General features: G+C 42.3%; 1 protein-coding gene across 2 annotated transcripts in view; it reads left to right on the forward strand.

The window, feature by feature from the left end:
• Positions 1 to 1,280: 1,280 nt before the first annotated feature.
• C9 (complement C9) overlaps positions 1,281 to 17,853 on the forward strand; it is a 66,173-nt gene continuing 49,600 nt past the window's right edge. Inside the window, exons 1-3 of one of the 2 annotated variants that reach the window (XM_027520149.1) lie at positions 1,281 to 1,430; positions 17,048 to 17,147; positions 17,558 to 17,702. In XM_027520149.1, coding sequence (XP_027375950.1) covers positions 1,354 to 1,430; positions 17,048 to 17,147; positions 17,558 to 17,702 — 322 coding nt within the window. In that variant the 5' untranslated portion in view covers positions 1,281 to 1,353. The remainder of the gene's footprint in view (positions 1,431 to 17,047; positions 17,148 to 17,557; positions 17,703 to 17,853) is intronic. The other variant, XM_027520148.1, reaches the window with a different exon arrangement.

Genomic DNA, 17,853 nt, shown 5'->3' on the forward strand with positions numbered 1-17,853 from the left:
TCTTCCCAACCCAGGAGTCAAACTAGGGTCTCCTGCATTGAAGGCGGATTCTTTATCAGCTGAGCTACCAGGGAAACCCATGAAGTCCCCTTAAGTGTCAGCAAAACTTTTAAACATCAATAACATAATGTATCTCCTGTGTTTTTTCTCGAGGTGATCATTTAAAATCTCAACACTGGTCACACATTTGAATGACCCAGCAAAATTTAAAAAATACTGATGAAAGACAACCCCAGTGGCACAGTGGATAAGAATCCACCTGGCAGTGCAGAGGACATGGGTTCAATCCCTGGTCCAGGAAGATTCCACATGTCATGGAACAACTAAGCCTGCGTGCCACAACTCCTGAGCCTGTGCTCTAGGGCCTGTGCTCTCAGCAGGAGAAGCCCGAGCACCAGAATGAAGAGTAGCCCCCTCTCGCCGCAACTAGAGAAAGCCCAAGCAAAGCAACAAAGACCTAGCACATCCAAAAATAAATAAAATTTTAAAAAATACTGATGCAGGGTCCCATCCTGGATCAATTATTAGTATCAGGTGGGAGTGGGCTGCCATCAGTGTTTATTCACAGGTCCCCCAAGTCATTCTCTTATGCAACCAGTGTTTTAAACGCAACTGTGATATCCCCCTTCTCCAGTACTTCCAAAATAGCATGGCTTTTTCACAAGTTCTGAAGAATGTGAAAATGAGGGGAAAAAATTCTTTCTGATGGGTTGGAGCAAGTAATTCCATCTTAGAATCTATCTTGCTGACAGGTGTGCTTCTTAGATAAAGACACCATGTCCTTCTGAAAGACACTGGAAAGGCCTTAGGGAACGTACCTGGATTCTTCAAAATGACTCAGTTCACTTATAAAAAGACGTCGGTTTGTAAATGCATTTTACGATCTGTCCATGTGGAAATACCATACAGTTCATCCTCAGAGGGCAACAGCTATGTCTGTAACTGTTTCTAGTCAGTGCAATTCTTTTACTAATTTTGAGTTTCTGCCTCTATAAGAATTATCCACAGACCTTTTTCCTCCAAATTACAGTCCCCCATGATCCGTCCCAGAGTCTCTGAAAATGCGAACCACTGGAGTTGTCTGTTGGGTTTTTGTTTTCAACACATCTCAGCCATTTAGCAGTCATGGGCTTCTCGCTTGAATATACAATTGATAAATATACTCTTGGCCAAAACGGTAGGCCCCAAGTTACGAAATGACTCTCCTTTGATTGGACTTTGACACCCAGGAAGCCCAATTCTAAAGAAATCCTGAGCAAAAGCAAACAATAATTGTTCCCCAGTCCTTTGCAAATTAGTGTCTTCCAGGAACTGTCTGGGCATTCCACTCCGGGAGCTATCTCGCTAGTGCAAATGTCTGCCGGCCAGAGGTTCGCCTTTGCAATATGCATTCTAGAAATAAGTCTCCTGAGAGCGGGGCCCACTCCCAGGTGAGTCACTTTTCTCTCTGTCTCTGGAATTTCCCTGCGGGCTTTGCCATTTCAGAGTCTGCTTCTATAGCAGCGAAGTAGGTAAAATTTTTCACTCACATTAAGGTATGGAACCAGAGGATCTAAACTTTGAAAAAGAAAGAGAAAAAGCTCAGGTATGTCTTTCAGAGTTTTTCCAGGAAACCTGCTGCCATTTCCAGGGATTTCTTTTAAACAAGGTATTTAAATGTTAAGGCTGAGATATTCTTCAAATACTGGACTTAAGAAACAAAGCTGGTTTTTACTAGGATATAATAAACCTGGGTTTATCAGTTTCTAGGGGGCTTCCCTGGTGGCTCAGCGGTAAAGAATCCGCCTGCAAAGCAGGAAATGCAGGTTTGATCCCTTGGTTGGGAAAATCCCCTGGAGGAGGGCATAGCAACCCACTCCAGTATCCTTGCCTGGAGAATTCCATGGACAGGGGAGCCTGGTGGTCTAGTCCACTGGGTCGCAAATGACTACCACATATGCACACATCAGTATCTAGGGTCTGAGAAGTTTAAGCAAATAAATCTCTCCCTCACTCTGCCTCCATGTCTGCTGCTGCTGCTGCTGCTAAGTCGCTTCAGTTGTGTCCGACTCTGTGCGGCCCCATAGACGGCAGCCCACCAGGCTCCCCCATCCCTGGGATTCTCGAGGCAAGAATACTGGAGTGGGTTGCTGTTTCCTTCTCCAATGCATGAAAGTGAAAAGTGAAAGGGAAGTCGCTCAGTCGTGTCCGACTCTTAGCCACCCCATGGACTGCAGCCCACCAGGCTCCTCCATCCATGGGATTTTCCAGGCAAGAGTACTGGAGTAGGGTGCCATTGCCTTCTCTGGCCTCCATGTCTAACACTCTCAATAATTGGCTACATCCTGCCTTTGCCTCCACACCAGGCAGAGGTTGGCCAATTTCCTTCTCTTCCTTGACATCCCAAGAGGTATCCAGAGGCATACATTTTGTCCTTAGGTTTAGGGGAGTGTTTTCTTCCATTCAGGAAGAATCACCATGGTGCAGACCTGTAAGCCAGGCTTCCAGCAAAGACACTTCTCTTCTTTTGCTCTGATCCTAATTGGGAACAGGAAGCCCGTTCCAAGCCAATCCAGAAAATAAACCAACCGAACAAGATGTGCTTATTGACCATCTATGTTGTAATTCAGAATGGTTAGAGAACACACAGTCCTGTGTCATCTGATACAGCATGATCCCACCTGGTGACAGTATTAAAATATCCCACCCTTTGACAATACAGCCTGGGGAAATCAACTACACTGTCCCTCTGCCCGATGTGACTGTGACCTGTATTCAATTTTCCTTCAGTCATATGGCTCAGTGATGGTGTTCAGTCGCTCAGTCATGTCCAACTTTTTGCCACCCCATGAACTATATAGCTCACCAGACTCCTCTATCCATAGGATTCTCCAGGCAAGGATACTGGAGTGGGTTGCCAGTTCCTTCTCCAGGGGATCTTCCTGACCCTGGAGGGAATGAACTCAGGTCCCCTGCATTGGCAAGTGGATTCTTTACCACTGAGCCATCTGGGAAGCCCATTTGACTCTCAGGTTCACCAATCTGGGTGCTGGTGCCCATCTCAAGCACATCACTGCCTGTCTCCCAGCTGCCGTGGAGACTACAATTCTGTTTGGGCCCCATCAGACATGTGGAGCCTGCTCACACGGATGCATCTTCCAGGAGGGGACACACAGACATGCTACACAGACCAGCCCGTGCTTGGGGGGAATGCTTCACCAGGCTTTCCTTTATCCCATCACTACCTCTTCTCATATTATCTAAGAAGCATTATTTGCATTTACTAGACATCAGGTACAAAGGGGTTTGAGGAAGCCAGTTACTGAAAGTTGTTTTAGCCCTCTTGTACTTACCCTGACCCTTTCTTAAGTTAAAAAATAATTTAAACAACCCACATTCTTAGATCATGACTCCTGCTGATCAAGAATGAGAGGCCTTTGGGAAGGCTTCCATGGCTTTGAAGTTTGGATCCCGTAGGTTCTGGTCATGCCCTGCAGTTTCAGAGAGGACCAGAGAGGACCAGAAAAGTCCCTTGGCTGCCCCCCAGCTCTAAGCAGCTGCACTGGCTGGGGTTGGGCTGCAGTGACTCTCATTGCCATGCCCTCAGGAGGCTGGTAAGGCTGCCCCGTTCCGAACACTGTGCTCAGCCCTTTGATACAGGGTTGAAGTCAAACAGAGTGTTCAGACGAGTCATGGAGTGAGACACATAGTTCAGCCAAATAAATGTGTTTGCAAACAATTTTAAAATACAAATTTGATCAGAACAGAGCAGTCCTCTGGAGCCAGACTTTTCAAGCTCAAATTGAGGTGCCATTATTTACTTACTAACAATATAACTCTGGGCAACCTTTCTGAACTGTTACTCAACCTCTCCGTACCTTGGTTCCTTCATCTGTAAGATGGGGTGTGTGTGTGTGTGTGTGTACGTGTGCGTGTGCACACACGTGTGTGTGTGTGCTTAGTTGTTCAGTCATGTCTGACTCTGCAACCACATGGATTTTAGCCCACCAGGATCCTCTGTCCATGGGGATTTCCCAGGCAAGAATATTGGAGTAGGTTGCCATGCTCTCCTCCAGAGGATCTTCCTGACCCAGGGACCGAACTCACATCTCTTATGTCTTTTGCATTGGCAGGCAGGTTCTTTACCACTAGCACCACCTGGGAAGCCCCAGTGAAAATAGTGGTTCTTATCTAAGAAGGTTCGATGTAGACATTAAATCTCTATTCCTGTAATTGACTTACAGTATCTGTGCCCAGCATGCTATAAGAACTCAATAATTGTGAAGTGTTCCTTCAAGTAATAACCTTGGTATTCCTTTCACTTTGATATGCTTTCTGGTTTAGGAGAGGAAGGGAGGGACTTACCGCCAGTCTTCAGGGGAGAGACACTGCAGACACTTTATCTGAAGCGATTGCTATTGCAACTGGTGAACCATTGGGGATTTTCAGTGATCATTTGTTTGCAAACACAATCGTGCCTATGAGACCAGCTCATGGCACATCATCTCTTGTGAATCCCAAGGTAGACTAGAAATATTAAAAAAAGCAAAACAACAAAAAACATCATACAAGTAGAATAACAGCTCATACTGTAGGTTCCAGAGCCAGGCAGCTTGAGTTTGGGGTTTACAGTTTACTAGCTATGTGACCCTCGGCAAATTCCTTAACTTCTCTAAACCTGTTCCTAGCACCTGCATAAGGGAAACGCCAACGTGACCTGCTGGGAGAAAGCCAAGATAACAAATGCAACGTGCCCAGCAAAGTGACCAGCGGGCAGAGTACAATTCTGTTTGGGCCCCATCAGACATGTGGAGCTTGCTCACACGGCTGCATCTTCCAGGAGGGGACACACAGACATGCTACACAGACCAGCCTGTGCTTGGGGGGAATGCTTCACCAGGCTTTCCTTTATCCCATCACTACCTCTTCTCATATTATCTAAGAAGCATTATTTGCATTTACTAGACATCAGGTACAAAGGGGTTTGAGGAAGCCAGAGTATGGCTATTGTTAGTTTCTTCCTTTTCGTTTGTAAATACCAAAACGTGTACATGGTTCAAAGATCAAAAAAATAGCAAATAAACACTGAGAAGTGTTGACTTGTCATGAGGTTTGTGTTACATATAAAGTACTTAGAACACACCCTGCCTCACCTCACACCTTCCCAACAGGGACCCACCTTTTCAGCTTCCCGTGTGTCCTGCCAGTATGTCTTTATGTGGATTAAAGCATAGAGCCGACTATAATCCTACTCTCTCCCTTTCTTTCATAAAAGGTATCATATCATATACACTATCTTGTACTTTGCTTTTCTTCTCTTACATTTTGCAATATATCCTGGAGACTTTTCTACATCAGTCGAAAGGAACTTCCTCCTCTCACAAATGATTGATTTTCCATTGTAGGTATATACAGTTCAGAGAACTTGTCTTTTATTGACCAACACTTGGGTTGTTTCCAACATTGTATTATTAATATAAGCCATGTTGCAATGAATATCCTCATTCACAGAGCATTTTGAAAATGGATAATTGTACCTGAGGATTAATTCCCAGAAGTGACATTAATATATCACTGGGTCAAAAGGTTTTGCTTCGAGATTTTGCTGAAATTGCCGCACAGTCCCACGGGTGGGTATTATTTCGCACTTCTGTCAGCCGAGTATAAAAGTGCTTGTTTCTCTGAAGCTTTGCTGTAGGCCAAGTTTTGTATTTGCAGAACTCATAGGTAAAAAATAGTATCTTGAATAGAATTAATTTGCCTTTCTCTTCATCAGGCTATACATCTTTTCATATGTTTAAAGGCTATATGTATGGATTGTTTTGTTTTTCATTAACTGTATTCTTTGCCCATTTTTCAGTTGAGTCCCTTAGAGATTTCTATGATGACTTTATATATTAGTCGTCCTTTATTTCTGGTATGAATAATAAACATCTTTCCCAGTTTTGTCATTCACCTTTTGGCTGTATATGTGGCATGTTTCTAGTTGGCATATTTACTTTATTCTTCATTTTTCTAACAGTTAAGAAATTCTAGACTGGGAGTTAGGAATCCAGAGAGTAGCTGGGTATGGCAGTTCTGGAGATGAATTGCCTGGGATTGAATCCCAGCTCTGCCACCAAGAAGCTTCTATGTAACCTGAGAATAATTACTCATTGTTACTGTGGCTTAGTTTATTATCTTTCAAGTATGATGATACTAGCAGAAGATACCTCATAAGGCTGATGTAAAAATTAAATGAGATAATAAATATAAAACTTAGAAGAGATTTTGACATAAACTAAGCACTCACAAAAGTTAGCAATTATCATTCAATTCATTTTAATTAAACCTAGCAATCTGGAAAAATACCCAAACACTCATTAATAGAAAATTTAGGCCTGACTATTAAACTGAAAATATCTGGGGAATTCCCCTGTAGTCCAGGGGGTAGGTCTCTGTGCTTTCACTGCAGGGGATGTGGGGTTAATCACTGGTTAGGAAACTAAGATCCCATAGACCATGCAGCACAGCCAAAAAAAAAAAAAAAAAAAATATATATATATATATATATATATATATATATATATATAAAATATCCAAAATCTCCTTGTTTGGCTGTATCCATCTGTGTTTTTAATATCCACATTTAATACAAGTTAATAGATATTTATTTATGAACTATTCTTGGCCAAGTATGGTCTTTTATTTATTCACTCATTTAATACAGGAGTTATTTTTTGACTTTGCAACATGGGCCGGGTGTTGCTTCAGGAGATATAGTGTAATACAGAGCCTGTTACTGAGGTCTCTGCCCTCAGTGGGCTTACAGTCTAGTGAGGAATATCAACAAGTAAATGGCTAGAGCAATTCAGCCAAATTCTCTGAGGCCCACAATGCTAAAGGCGACACGTTCCCTGAGCCTAACCAGTCACTTGTGCACTGGCTTCATCTGCTTCAGCCTCACTAAAAACTGCTCCTTTTTTTTTTTTTTTTTAACTGCTCCTTTAATTCTACCCCCTCTTGGACATCAACAGTATCTCTCTTTGTACCAAATCGTTCCCATCAGCTTTCAGACATGTTGTAACATTTCCTTTAAATGTTGTCTCAGTCCTCAGCCTTACTCCAGACGCACCACCCACTTCTAGTCTCATGGTGAGAAATGTCACCTAACGTATATTCTCACAATTCTCAGGTTTATATCTAGGATACAGATCTATTTCCTGAGCCCAATCTCCAATTACTTAGTCAACATCTTTTCTTGAAAATATCACAAGCATCCCAAACCTAACATGTCCAGAACAGACTTACTGATTTCTCCACCCATCCCCACCCAGCCTGCACCACTGGTCACGGAGTCATGTTGTCTGTGTTGTGTGAGCTCAGTCACTCAATCATGCCCTACGCTTTGCAACCTCATGGACTAGATAGCCCACCAGGCTCCTCTGTCCATGGAATTTTCCAGGCAAGAATATTGAAGTGGGCTGCCATTTCCTACTCTAAGGGACCTTCCCAACCCAGGGATCGAACTTTCATCTCTTGTGTCTCCTGCATTGTCAAGTAGAGTCTTTACCTCTCTGCCACCAGGGAAGCCCTACTACCGAGTTACTAAGTCAAAACCTGGGAACCATATTTGATTCCTCTATTAGTGTCATTGCTACATGCAATGTAACTGCATGTCTGGTTGGTATTACCTTTAAAATATGCCTCAAATCTGCCCAATTCTCACTGTCTCTACTGTGACTACATTAGCCCAAATCACTATCCTTTCTGCCCTGCATCCACTCTCGTCCACTCTGCAATAGTCAATTACCCATCCAACAATCAGGAAAATCTTTTGAAAACGCAAATCTGAGTGTTGCTACTGTTCTCATATTCCTCTAAGGATTCCCATCAAGCTTAGGATCAAATGCAACCTCCTTGTCATAGGCAACAAACCATGAGCTGCTCCTGCCTGTTTCTCCAGATGCATCTCACTCTCCTTTGTGGCCACTCTGCTCCATTTGCCGTACCTCCAACATGCCATCTCAGGCCCTTTGCACTTACTCCTTTAGCATAGAACACTCTTCTTCCAGACCCTCACATACCTTCTCTCTGAATTCATTCAGGTATCGAAACAAATAGCAGACCCTGTTCTCATCATTTTTTTCCTTTACTGTGTAACAAATCATTACAAAACAGGAGCTTAAAACAATACCAATTACTTCTTTGACTCGAATTCGGCATTGACGTGGCTCAGTTGAGTGGTTGTCGTGGATCTCTCATATGGATGCAGGCAAATGTGGTTGGGGCTGGGGTCATCATGACAATTTCACTCATGTTTGTCACTTGAGCTGGGAAGACCCAAGCAGCTGGGGGACTGGAGCAATTGATTCTCCTTAGGAATCTCTTGTGTATGGGTGTGTGTGTGTACTTTCCACATGGTGGGCTTAGGATAGCTGGCTTCATACATATTGGTAAAAGGTTTCCAGGGCCAGTGTCTTTAGATAAACCAGCAGACCTTGCATGGGCTTCTCTAACCTAGCCTTAAAAGTCATACAGGCTCACTTCCCCTGTGTTCTACTCATCAAAGGCATTGACAAAGACACCACCAGCTTCAAAAGGGGTCACATAGATCCCATCTTGATAGTCTTAACATGAAAAAATTTGTGAACACATTTGTAAAGCATGACCATGGACAGAGGAGCCTGGTGGGCTATAGTCCATGGGGTCACAAAGAGTCAGACATGACTGAGTGACTGAGCACACACACACCCCTTCTCTGAGAGGGTTCAGTCACCACCCTCTGCAAAAAACCCCACCTCCACCCCAGCCTATGGCACTTTTTGTCCTCTTACCCTGGTTTATTTTCCTTCACAGCTCGCATCTCAACTGATACTGCATATTGCATTTTTAGGATACTCTTTTATTGTATCTCACCCACTGGAACATAGGCTCCATGATGGTCAAGATGTTATCTTGTGGCCCCAGTCACCAGGACAATTCCTGACCCAGAGCAGATCCTCCATAAATATTACTGAATGTTGGCTCATTGGGAGTACATGAGAGAAGCTCTTAACTAAGACTTAGGGAACCAGGAGATGATCTGAAATTTTCGAGTAGTGACCACAGCCGTTATATTTTTTCTTCGTCCTGATGAACCACAGGAACTAAACAAGCTGGAGGATCCATGGGTTAAGAATGCAATCCTGTGTTAGTTTATATTTCTTCACTCAAAGGAGCCACACTGTCTTATTTATTGACAAAAGGATTCCTTGCTACAGCAGGCGTTTTCTTGCCTGGGCCCACCACAAAGTGTCCTGGGTGTGAACTACTCTCCTGAGGTTTTCATTTTCTGAAGCTGGAAACCTCTCTTCATGGCAGGGAGATGCGACCAGGTGTACCTCAGTGGCTCTTCATTTACTGCATTTCTGGTCCAGATTTAGACCCCCTGCCAAGTTGATGTACATCTCTTTGATCTAGGAAATGACTTTCAAGCTGAGATTGAAACACTTGGAAGTAGGCTTTACTTGATAAACACATTTCATCTAAGAATCCAGAAAGTGCATTATAAATACTTCTCCACTCAGCCTAATAGCTCAGCAGGGTGAAAGGCAGGTGGTAGACTTTGTACAGACACAGTCTTTGTGCTACAAAAGACTGTCTGTCTAGTGAGTTAAAGGGTCTGGGGAGGGGGTACTGGGCACAAAAGGAGCTATCCAAGATTACTCACCTTCTTTCTTAATATTTATGGAGTGCTTTCATTTCAATAACACATTCCTCTTGCATAATCTGTTATTTCCTCCTAATAATTCCCTCAAGCCCTACCTTTATTTTGCCTCTAAATATCCAGGTATCTGGTGCAATGAAGGCAAAACATTCAGGTGTTCACACACTTTTCAGTAATTTTCAGTTTTGTTTAATTTGACAACATTTATATATTGGGTTGGCCAAAAAGTTCATTTGGGTGTGAACTTCATGGCTAACCTGAATATAAGCTTTAAAAATACATTCAGGCAAGAACTAGACTGCCTAATTGCTGACCTTCACATAGAGCTGCTATATTTAAAAAATAAATATATCCTTATTAACTTAATGTGTCTCTAAATGTCTAACAATCATCAGACTATTACATCCATAAACTGTGGACTAAGCTATGATTCTTTAGATTATTTCAAAGAGGATTTGAGATGGGGAGAAAAGATAGCATAAGAGAGGAAGCGAAAGTGTAGCTTTGGCTCAGTGGCAAAGAATACACTTGCCAATGCAGGAGACCAGGGTTCGATCCCTGGGTGGGAAAAATCCTCTGGAGAAGGAAATGGCAACCCACTCCAGTATTCTTGCCTGGAGAATTTCACAGACAGAGGAGCCTGGGGAGCTATAGTTCATGGGGTCACAAAAGAGCTGGACATGACTTAGCAATTAAATAGCAGCAAGAAAGAGTGGCGAGACAGAAATTCTTAACCCAGTTTTGCTACTAACTGTCAAACTTTGAATAAGCAGAATAATTTTCTGTTTTTAGGTTCCTGTCTGTAAAATATAACTGATAACACCTGTAGAATTTACCCTCAGTGGTAAAATAAAGGTTTTTTGAGAAAATAAGCTTTGGAAATGGTCTAGAAAAAGTAGTGGAAAACATAAGACACTGCTTAATCAAAAAACTTTTATTGAGTGTTTTGGACTGAATTGTGTCCCTCTAAAATTTATATGTTGACATTCTAACTCCCAGTACCTCAGAATGTGACGGTATTGGGGGGTCGTTAGGGCAGGCCCTAATCCATTATAATTGGTGTCCTTATCAGAAGAGTGACTGTGATCACACAAAGGTGCCAAGGAAAGATCAAATGAAGACACAGGAAGAAGACCTTCACCTACAAAGCAAGGAGAGAGGCCTCAGAAGAATTCAACACTGCAGACACCTATACATTTCTGAGGTTTAAGCCTGTGTACTTTGTTATGGCAGTCCTAGCAAATGAAAAAATACGCTGAGCCTGACATTTAGAGGGGTGTAAGTCCTTCTGAGGCAAGAGTGGGATCTGTGAAGAACTACCCATGGCACCAGGTTGGATCATTCAGAGGATGAATTGAAATCATGGTCTAGGAGGGCAATAAAAGATCAAAGGCAAAGATCTGGTGCTCTGTTCTAAGTCCAAAGTGTGAGTCAATTAGTGTGCACATTGTTAATGCGGGGCTACTATTAATGTGAAGGGTTTTAGAGAAACTTCTATAATTAATGCCAGTATCACGGGAGCAGGGTCCTAGTCACTGATGTGTGACATCATTAACAGTCTTTCTGGTTGGTCCCCAGTACTGACTGCACTCTAGGCTTGCCAAACAAACGACTGTAGGTCACTCTACAGTATTTGCAGTGAGTTTTACCTTCCATTCATAATCCCTAAGTCTGTACCACACTCTCTGAACTAGTTATTCACTGAAGCTGGTCTCAATGGCAGGTGAGAAAGATTAAGGTGTCATGTTGTTCAGTCTCCCAGTTGTGTCCAACTCTTTGTGCCCCGTGGATTGCAGCACACCAGGCCTCCCTGTCCCTCACCATCCCCTGAAGTTTGCCCAAGTTTGTGTCCATTTTATCTGTGATGCCGTCCAGCCATCTCATCCTCTGATGCCCTCTTTTCCTTCTGCCCTCAATCTTTCCCAGCATCAGGGACTTTTCCAATGAGTCAGCTGTTCACATCAGATGACCAAAATACTGGAGCTGCAGCTTCAGCATCAGCCCTTCCAACAAGTATTCAGGGTTGATTTCCCTTAAGATTGACTTTTTGTTCAAGGGACTTTCAGGAGTCTTCTCCAGCACCGAAGTTTGAAGGCATCAATTCTTTGGCACTCTGTCTTCTTTACAGTACAGCTCTCACACTGTACATGACCACTGGGAAGACTATAGCCTTGACTATATGGACCTTTGTCAGCAGAATAATGTCTCTGCTTTTCAACACACTATCTAGGTTTGTCGTAGCTTTCCTGTCAAGAAGCAATAGCCTTTGATTTCATGGCTCCAGTCACCATCTGCAGTGATTTTAGAGCCCAAGAGGAGGAAATTTGTCACAACTTCCCCCTTCTCCCCTTCTGTTTGCCATGAAGTAATAGGGATGGATGCCATGATCTTAGTTTTTTCGATATTTAGTTTTAAGCTGACTCTTTCACTCTCTTCCTTCACCCTCATCAAGAGGCTCTTTAGTTCCTCTTCGCTTTCTGCCATTAGAGTGGTACCATCCAGGTATCTGAGATTGTTGATGTTTCTCCCGCCTATCTTGTTTCCAGCTTGTAACTCATCCAGCCTGGCATTTCTCATGATGTGCTCAACATATAGGTTAAATAAACAGGGTGACAGCAGACAGCCCTGTTGTACTCCTTTCACAATCTTGAACCAATCAGTCGTTCCACACAGGGTTCTAACTGTTGCTTCTTGACCCACACACAGGTTTCTCAGGAGACAGGTGAGATAGTCTGGTATTCCCATCTCTTTAAGAGCTTTCCACCATTTGTTATGATCCACACAGTCAAAAACTTTAGCATAGTGGATGAAAAAGAGGTGGATGTTTTTCTGGAATTCCCTTGCTTTCTCTATGATCCAGCAAATGTTGGCAACTTGATCTCTGGTTCCTCTGCCTTTTCTAAACCCAGTTTGGACATCTGGAAGTTCTTGATTCACATAATGCTGAAGCCTAGCATGCCAGATTTTAAGCAAGACCTTACTAGCATGGAAGATGAGTGCAATTGTCTAATTGCAGTTAGAACTTTCTTTAGTAATACCCTTCTTGGGAATTGGGATGAGGATTGACCTTTTCCAGTACTGTGGCCATTGCTGGGTCTTCCAGATTTGCTGACATATTGGGTGCATAATGTGTCATACCACTGGTATATTTAGGGTGTTATTTCTAAAACCAAGGAATTAATCTCTTTGGGGAAGACACTGAAACAAAATGCTAACATGATATTATAAGTGATAAATACAAAAAAGACAGGAACAAATAATCCAGTTGAATGCAGCAGGCCTAACTAATACTAGAAAAGCTAGATTTGTAGATTACAAAGATCCGTAAGTACATTAGTAGGTAAACCCTAGATTGATTCCTAAAACCAGTGATAAACCAATGCAGTGACTCAGGTCAGTGGTGATCTCAAGCTTGGGTTATGCAATGTAATGGACACCCCCTTACACCCCAGATTTTATAGATATCCTCCAGATAGTGCCAAGCTGTTTTTCTCAACTTCATGTGAATGTGAGAATAATCTGGGATACTTTTAAAAAACATTGGTGCCTGAAGCCCATCCTTAGAAAGCTTGATTTAATTAGTGTGGAATGGGGGATTATAACTTTACAATTCCTATTTTCACTATTGGAGGATTATGATATGTAATCAGTAGTGAGACCTTCCTGTTTCTCTAGGTCATAAAGGTGCATCCACCATTGCCTCTTGGTTAGGGCTGGTCAGTTCCAGACGAGGATTTAGTTTAATGGAAAAGTTCTCGAAGAGAATTTTTCAGCCACGTGATCTTAAATAGATGTAAATATTCAAACTTCCATGAAATCAGGTTCTTTAAGGAGTTTTGGCAGCTTGTCTTAAATGTTTTTAACCTGTACTTTTAGAAGACTGAAGTTTATCAAGTGTCCTGATTTTCTGAATGATATAGGCAAAGGTCAGACTTACAAAAATGGTATCTTCAGTCATGAAGGTTGCTGAATGACAAGCAAGTCTTGTAAGAATATAATATAAGTGGTTCACCAGATCAGAGCCTAGAGAAACACAGACCTGAGTCTGTCCTAGACCAAAGATCAAGAACTTTCTTCTTCTTCATGTACTTATTCATTTATTCATTCATAAAACATTTGCTGAGTACCTATTATGTTCCAGACACTTGATATGCAAGCTGAGCAAGATTGAGAATTTCCTTAGCTCACTGATGTTTTTATCTAGGACATAAGTTCTGTTAGTTGGAAGATCATGGTTTCTATTTTTGGTTGTTTTGCATACCATTGTATCCTTAAAGCCTAGAAAACAGTTGACAATAAATATTTGATGAATGAATAAAAAAGTGAATATATAAATTGATTAAATGAAATATGTCATTGCAGAGGCACTTATGATATAGGGAAGAATAAGATGCTATAAGAATATGTACATGGAAAAGTAAATTACATGAAGGGTTAGGGGAAGTTCTCTGAGGAAAAAATCTATGTTGAAAATAAGATCAGTGTGGTGAATAGGAAACAGTAGATTTAAAAGCCTAAGATGGGAGGAAATGTGCTTATCTTGGGCCTTTCAAGCTCAGTGTAGCTAGAGGGAAAAGCGGAGTTGAAGAATTAGAAAGAAGATGGGCCATGTAGAGTGCTCTAAACCACATGTCTTAGTTTCCTATTACAGTTATAGCAAGTGAACACATATTAGTGGCCTAAAACAACACAGATTTATTATCTTACAGTTGTATAGGTCAGACGTCTGAATCGGGTCTCACTGGGCTAAAATCAAGGCTCTGGTGGGGCTAGAATCCTCTCTAGAGGCTCTAGGGGAGAATCTATTTCCCTGCGTCTTCCAGCTTCCAGGGGCTGTCTGCATTCCTTGGTGAAACTCCTATCTTCAGACCCAGCAACAGTGGGTGGAGTCCTTCTTCATGCTTTGAATTTTTCCTGCCACTCAGACTGCTTATCCCTCTGAACCACTCTTCTGCTTTTAAGACTCACATGATTGGAATGGGCTCATCCAGATTAAATACAGAATAATCTCCTCTTAATCACATGCTCAGAGTATCTTTGTGAAGTAACATAGTCACTGATTCTGGGGATTAAGACACAGATGTCTTTGGGGGTTGTTACTCTGCCTACTGTATCATGTCAAGAAATTCAGACTTTATTTTCAAAACAGAGAGAAACTACTAAAGAATTTCAGTAAGGGAATGAATGATCAGCTTTGCATTTTAAACATTTCTCTCCGGATGATTTCTGGAAACCAGATTAGAAAGAAATTGTTGTCATCTAGGAGAGATAAAATGTTTTTGTAGACCAGAGAAATGTCTGGAAAAGATGAAGGGTAGAAGGATTTGAGAGTCATTTAGAGTGATAAAGAAAATGTTTTAGTGGTTGATTCTATTTGGGGGATGAGGTTCGATAACACAAATACCACTCTAGTCTCTGGTTAGGGTGATTGTATAAATGAAGGCACTGTTTACCAAGGCAATAAATACAGGAGGAACAACCTTGAGAGAGGGGGTACTAGGTTTGTTTGGAGAAACATTAAGTTCATGGAATCTTCCATGTAACTCAGATGGTAAAGAATCTGCTTTCAATGAAGGAGACCTGGGTTGGATCCCTGGGTAGGGAAGATCATCTGGAGAAGGGAATGGCAATACACTCCAGTATTCTTGCCTGGAGAATCCCATGGACAGAGGAGCCTGGTGGGCTACAGTCCGTGGGGTGGCAAAATGTTGAACACATAGAAAACATACACTCTTAAGTTCATGAGCCATGAAGACATTCACACATAGATGTCCAATTAGGGGTTATATCCAAGGGTTTAAAATTCAGAAGAGATTTCTGGGCTGCAGACTTATCTCTGGGTGTCCTTAACATATACAAGGACACCAAAACCTTGGAGAAAATGTAGAGAGAAAAAGAAATCCAAGGATGGCAACTTGAGAACAAACAGCATTTCTGAGACTGTCAAAAGACAAGGAACCTGCCCAGGAGAGTAGGAGCAAAGGACAGAGGGGAAAGAAGCAGTGAAAGGGGCCTGGTGTCATTCAGTCCAAGGAAAGAGACTATCTTAAACAGCAAGAGTGGTCAACCTCATTGATGGCTGTGACGTGGTCAGTGAGGTAAGGACTGAAGGGGACCAAGGGAGAAGGCCTCTTGGAGTCACTGTTGACTTTGGCAAGAGCAATGACCTTAGGACAGGGGAGGTGAGCTGTGATTGGGTGGTAAGGAACAAAACACCAGAGTGCAAACTACGTTTTCCAGAAAGCGGGCCTAAAAATGATGAGAGAATTTGGGAAGTGGTTAAAAGGAGGAACTGAGACGTATTATTATTTTGGAACAGAGAGAAACAAAAATATATCTCTAGGAATTCCTTAAAGTGTCATTGTGAAGACCGGGGGGGAAGTGGGGGCAGCTGGAAGGAAATGTAAAGTTCAGAAAGAGTGTTCTATTTGTTCATTCACTTGTTTATGTTCATGTCAAGGACTTGAATACATTCTACTACAAATGGAAAGGAGCTGGTAGTGAAGGAGAATTTTTAATGGAAGAAATACTCAGTTAACAAGGGTTCAAAGAGATGCTGACAACTAGAGCTTTGGAGGAGGGATTGGCCTTACCATCCCTCCAAAATAAAAATTAAAAGCTGCATTATGAAAAGGACAGGTGCCACTTCAGGAAAACGGGGCAGGAAGTTTATAGGATTATTGTTTCATACCTTCTGTTCTTGGTTTTCTTTCGGCCATTGAATAAGATAGCAATTCAAGGTGGTGTTTCAACCGGAAGAGCCTGGAATGGAGAACCAAGACAGAAAGAAAAGTTCAAAGCCAGAAAAGCACAGCTAGGGGTGCGAGGGAAGGTTAAAAGTGCCAAAAAGTATACATTGAAATTCAAAAAGGATGAGGAATGAGTCCTGATGTGGAGTGTGATGCTGTAAGTTCAGGACATACAAATCACAGGGGTGGGGAAGCTTGATTTATGAAGTGCTTGCCACAGGAATGGCTGGGTGGACTGGCTTAAATTTGCAAGGAAATAGGACAACTTGAAATTTTGCCAGACTCTCTGAGGGGCACAGAGTGAAAGATTGTTCCTAGCTTCAGTGAGTCTGTACACTTTTTGAAAAAATAAGACTAATCAGTGAGAAATTCCTGAGTTGGATGACTTACTAGTTTTCTTCAACTTAGGCCGAAGGTTAAATTATAATGCAATAGAAGAATTAAACAAAAAAGTTGAGTTGAAAATAAAATACAACTTGTGATCAAGTGTCAAATGAGAGGTGGAGTAAAAGAATAAGTACTGAGATTCAAAAGAGAGAAAGAAGTAAATAAATTAATCTGGTTTGTGAAGACTTCTTGGAAACAAGCACACATAATGGTCATTATTAACGGATATGTTTTATTATCGTAGCTACGACCCAGCAGAAAGACAAGGCACACCATTGCCCATAGACTGCAGGATGAGCTCCTGGAGTGAGTGGTCGAAATGTGACCCTTGCCTCAAACAAATGGTAAGTATTCTTTTCCATTCCCCACGGGTGTCCCCAGATGGCAACTGTATTGCCAGGAAAATGACAAAGAGATAGGAGCCTCACCTCCCCACCCCACCACCACCAACTGTGTTCTGAACTCAGAATGAAAGGGAAATATCTAAATGGATTAGGCTAACCTTACTGGGAAACCTGAATGCTGCCCAGTTGGCTGAACAAATGTCATGAGGAACCATATTCTATACAAGAGCCTGCCAACCTCACCACATGATGTGTTCCTCCAAGTGAGGTCAGGGACTACGTTTCAGGCTTCCATCCTAAAACCTTTGACTCAACCGGAGGTTGGAGGTTTGCAGTGGTGTGGATCCAGTTTTAGATCAGAAGCCCTTTTTGGCCTTAGAAAAGCTAACATTTCCGCTGTTTCTGTGCAGTTTCGTTCAAGGAGCATTGAGATCTTTGGACAATTTAATGGGCGAAAGTGTGTGGACGCCGTGGGAGACCGACAGCAGTGTGTACCCACAGAGGCCTGCGAAGACCCCGAGGAGGGCTGTGGCAACGATTTCCAGTGCGGTACAGGTAATCCTCCCGTGGCTGGTGAGGGCTTCTGCGTGCCTTTATAAGCGAAAAGAAGGAAATGTGCTTCCTGACCCTCATACTTCCAAGTGTGGATACAAAAAAATCCAAATATAATGTGTGATCACTCCTCTCTAACTTTAAAGGATGTTTG

This window comes from Bos indicus x Bos taurus, chromosome 20 (genome assembly GCF_003369695.1).
Source record: "Bos indicus x Bos taurus breed Angus x Brahman F1 hybrid chromosome 20, Bos_hybrid_MaternalHap_v2.0, whole genome shotgun sequence".
In the NCBI taxonomy this organism is placed as follows: Eukaryota; Metazoa; Chordata; class Mammalia; order Artiodactyla; family Bovidae; genus Bos; species Bos indicus x Bos taurus.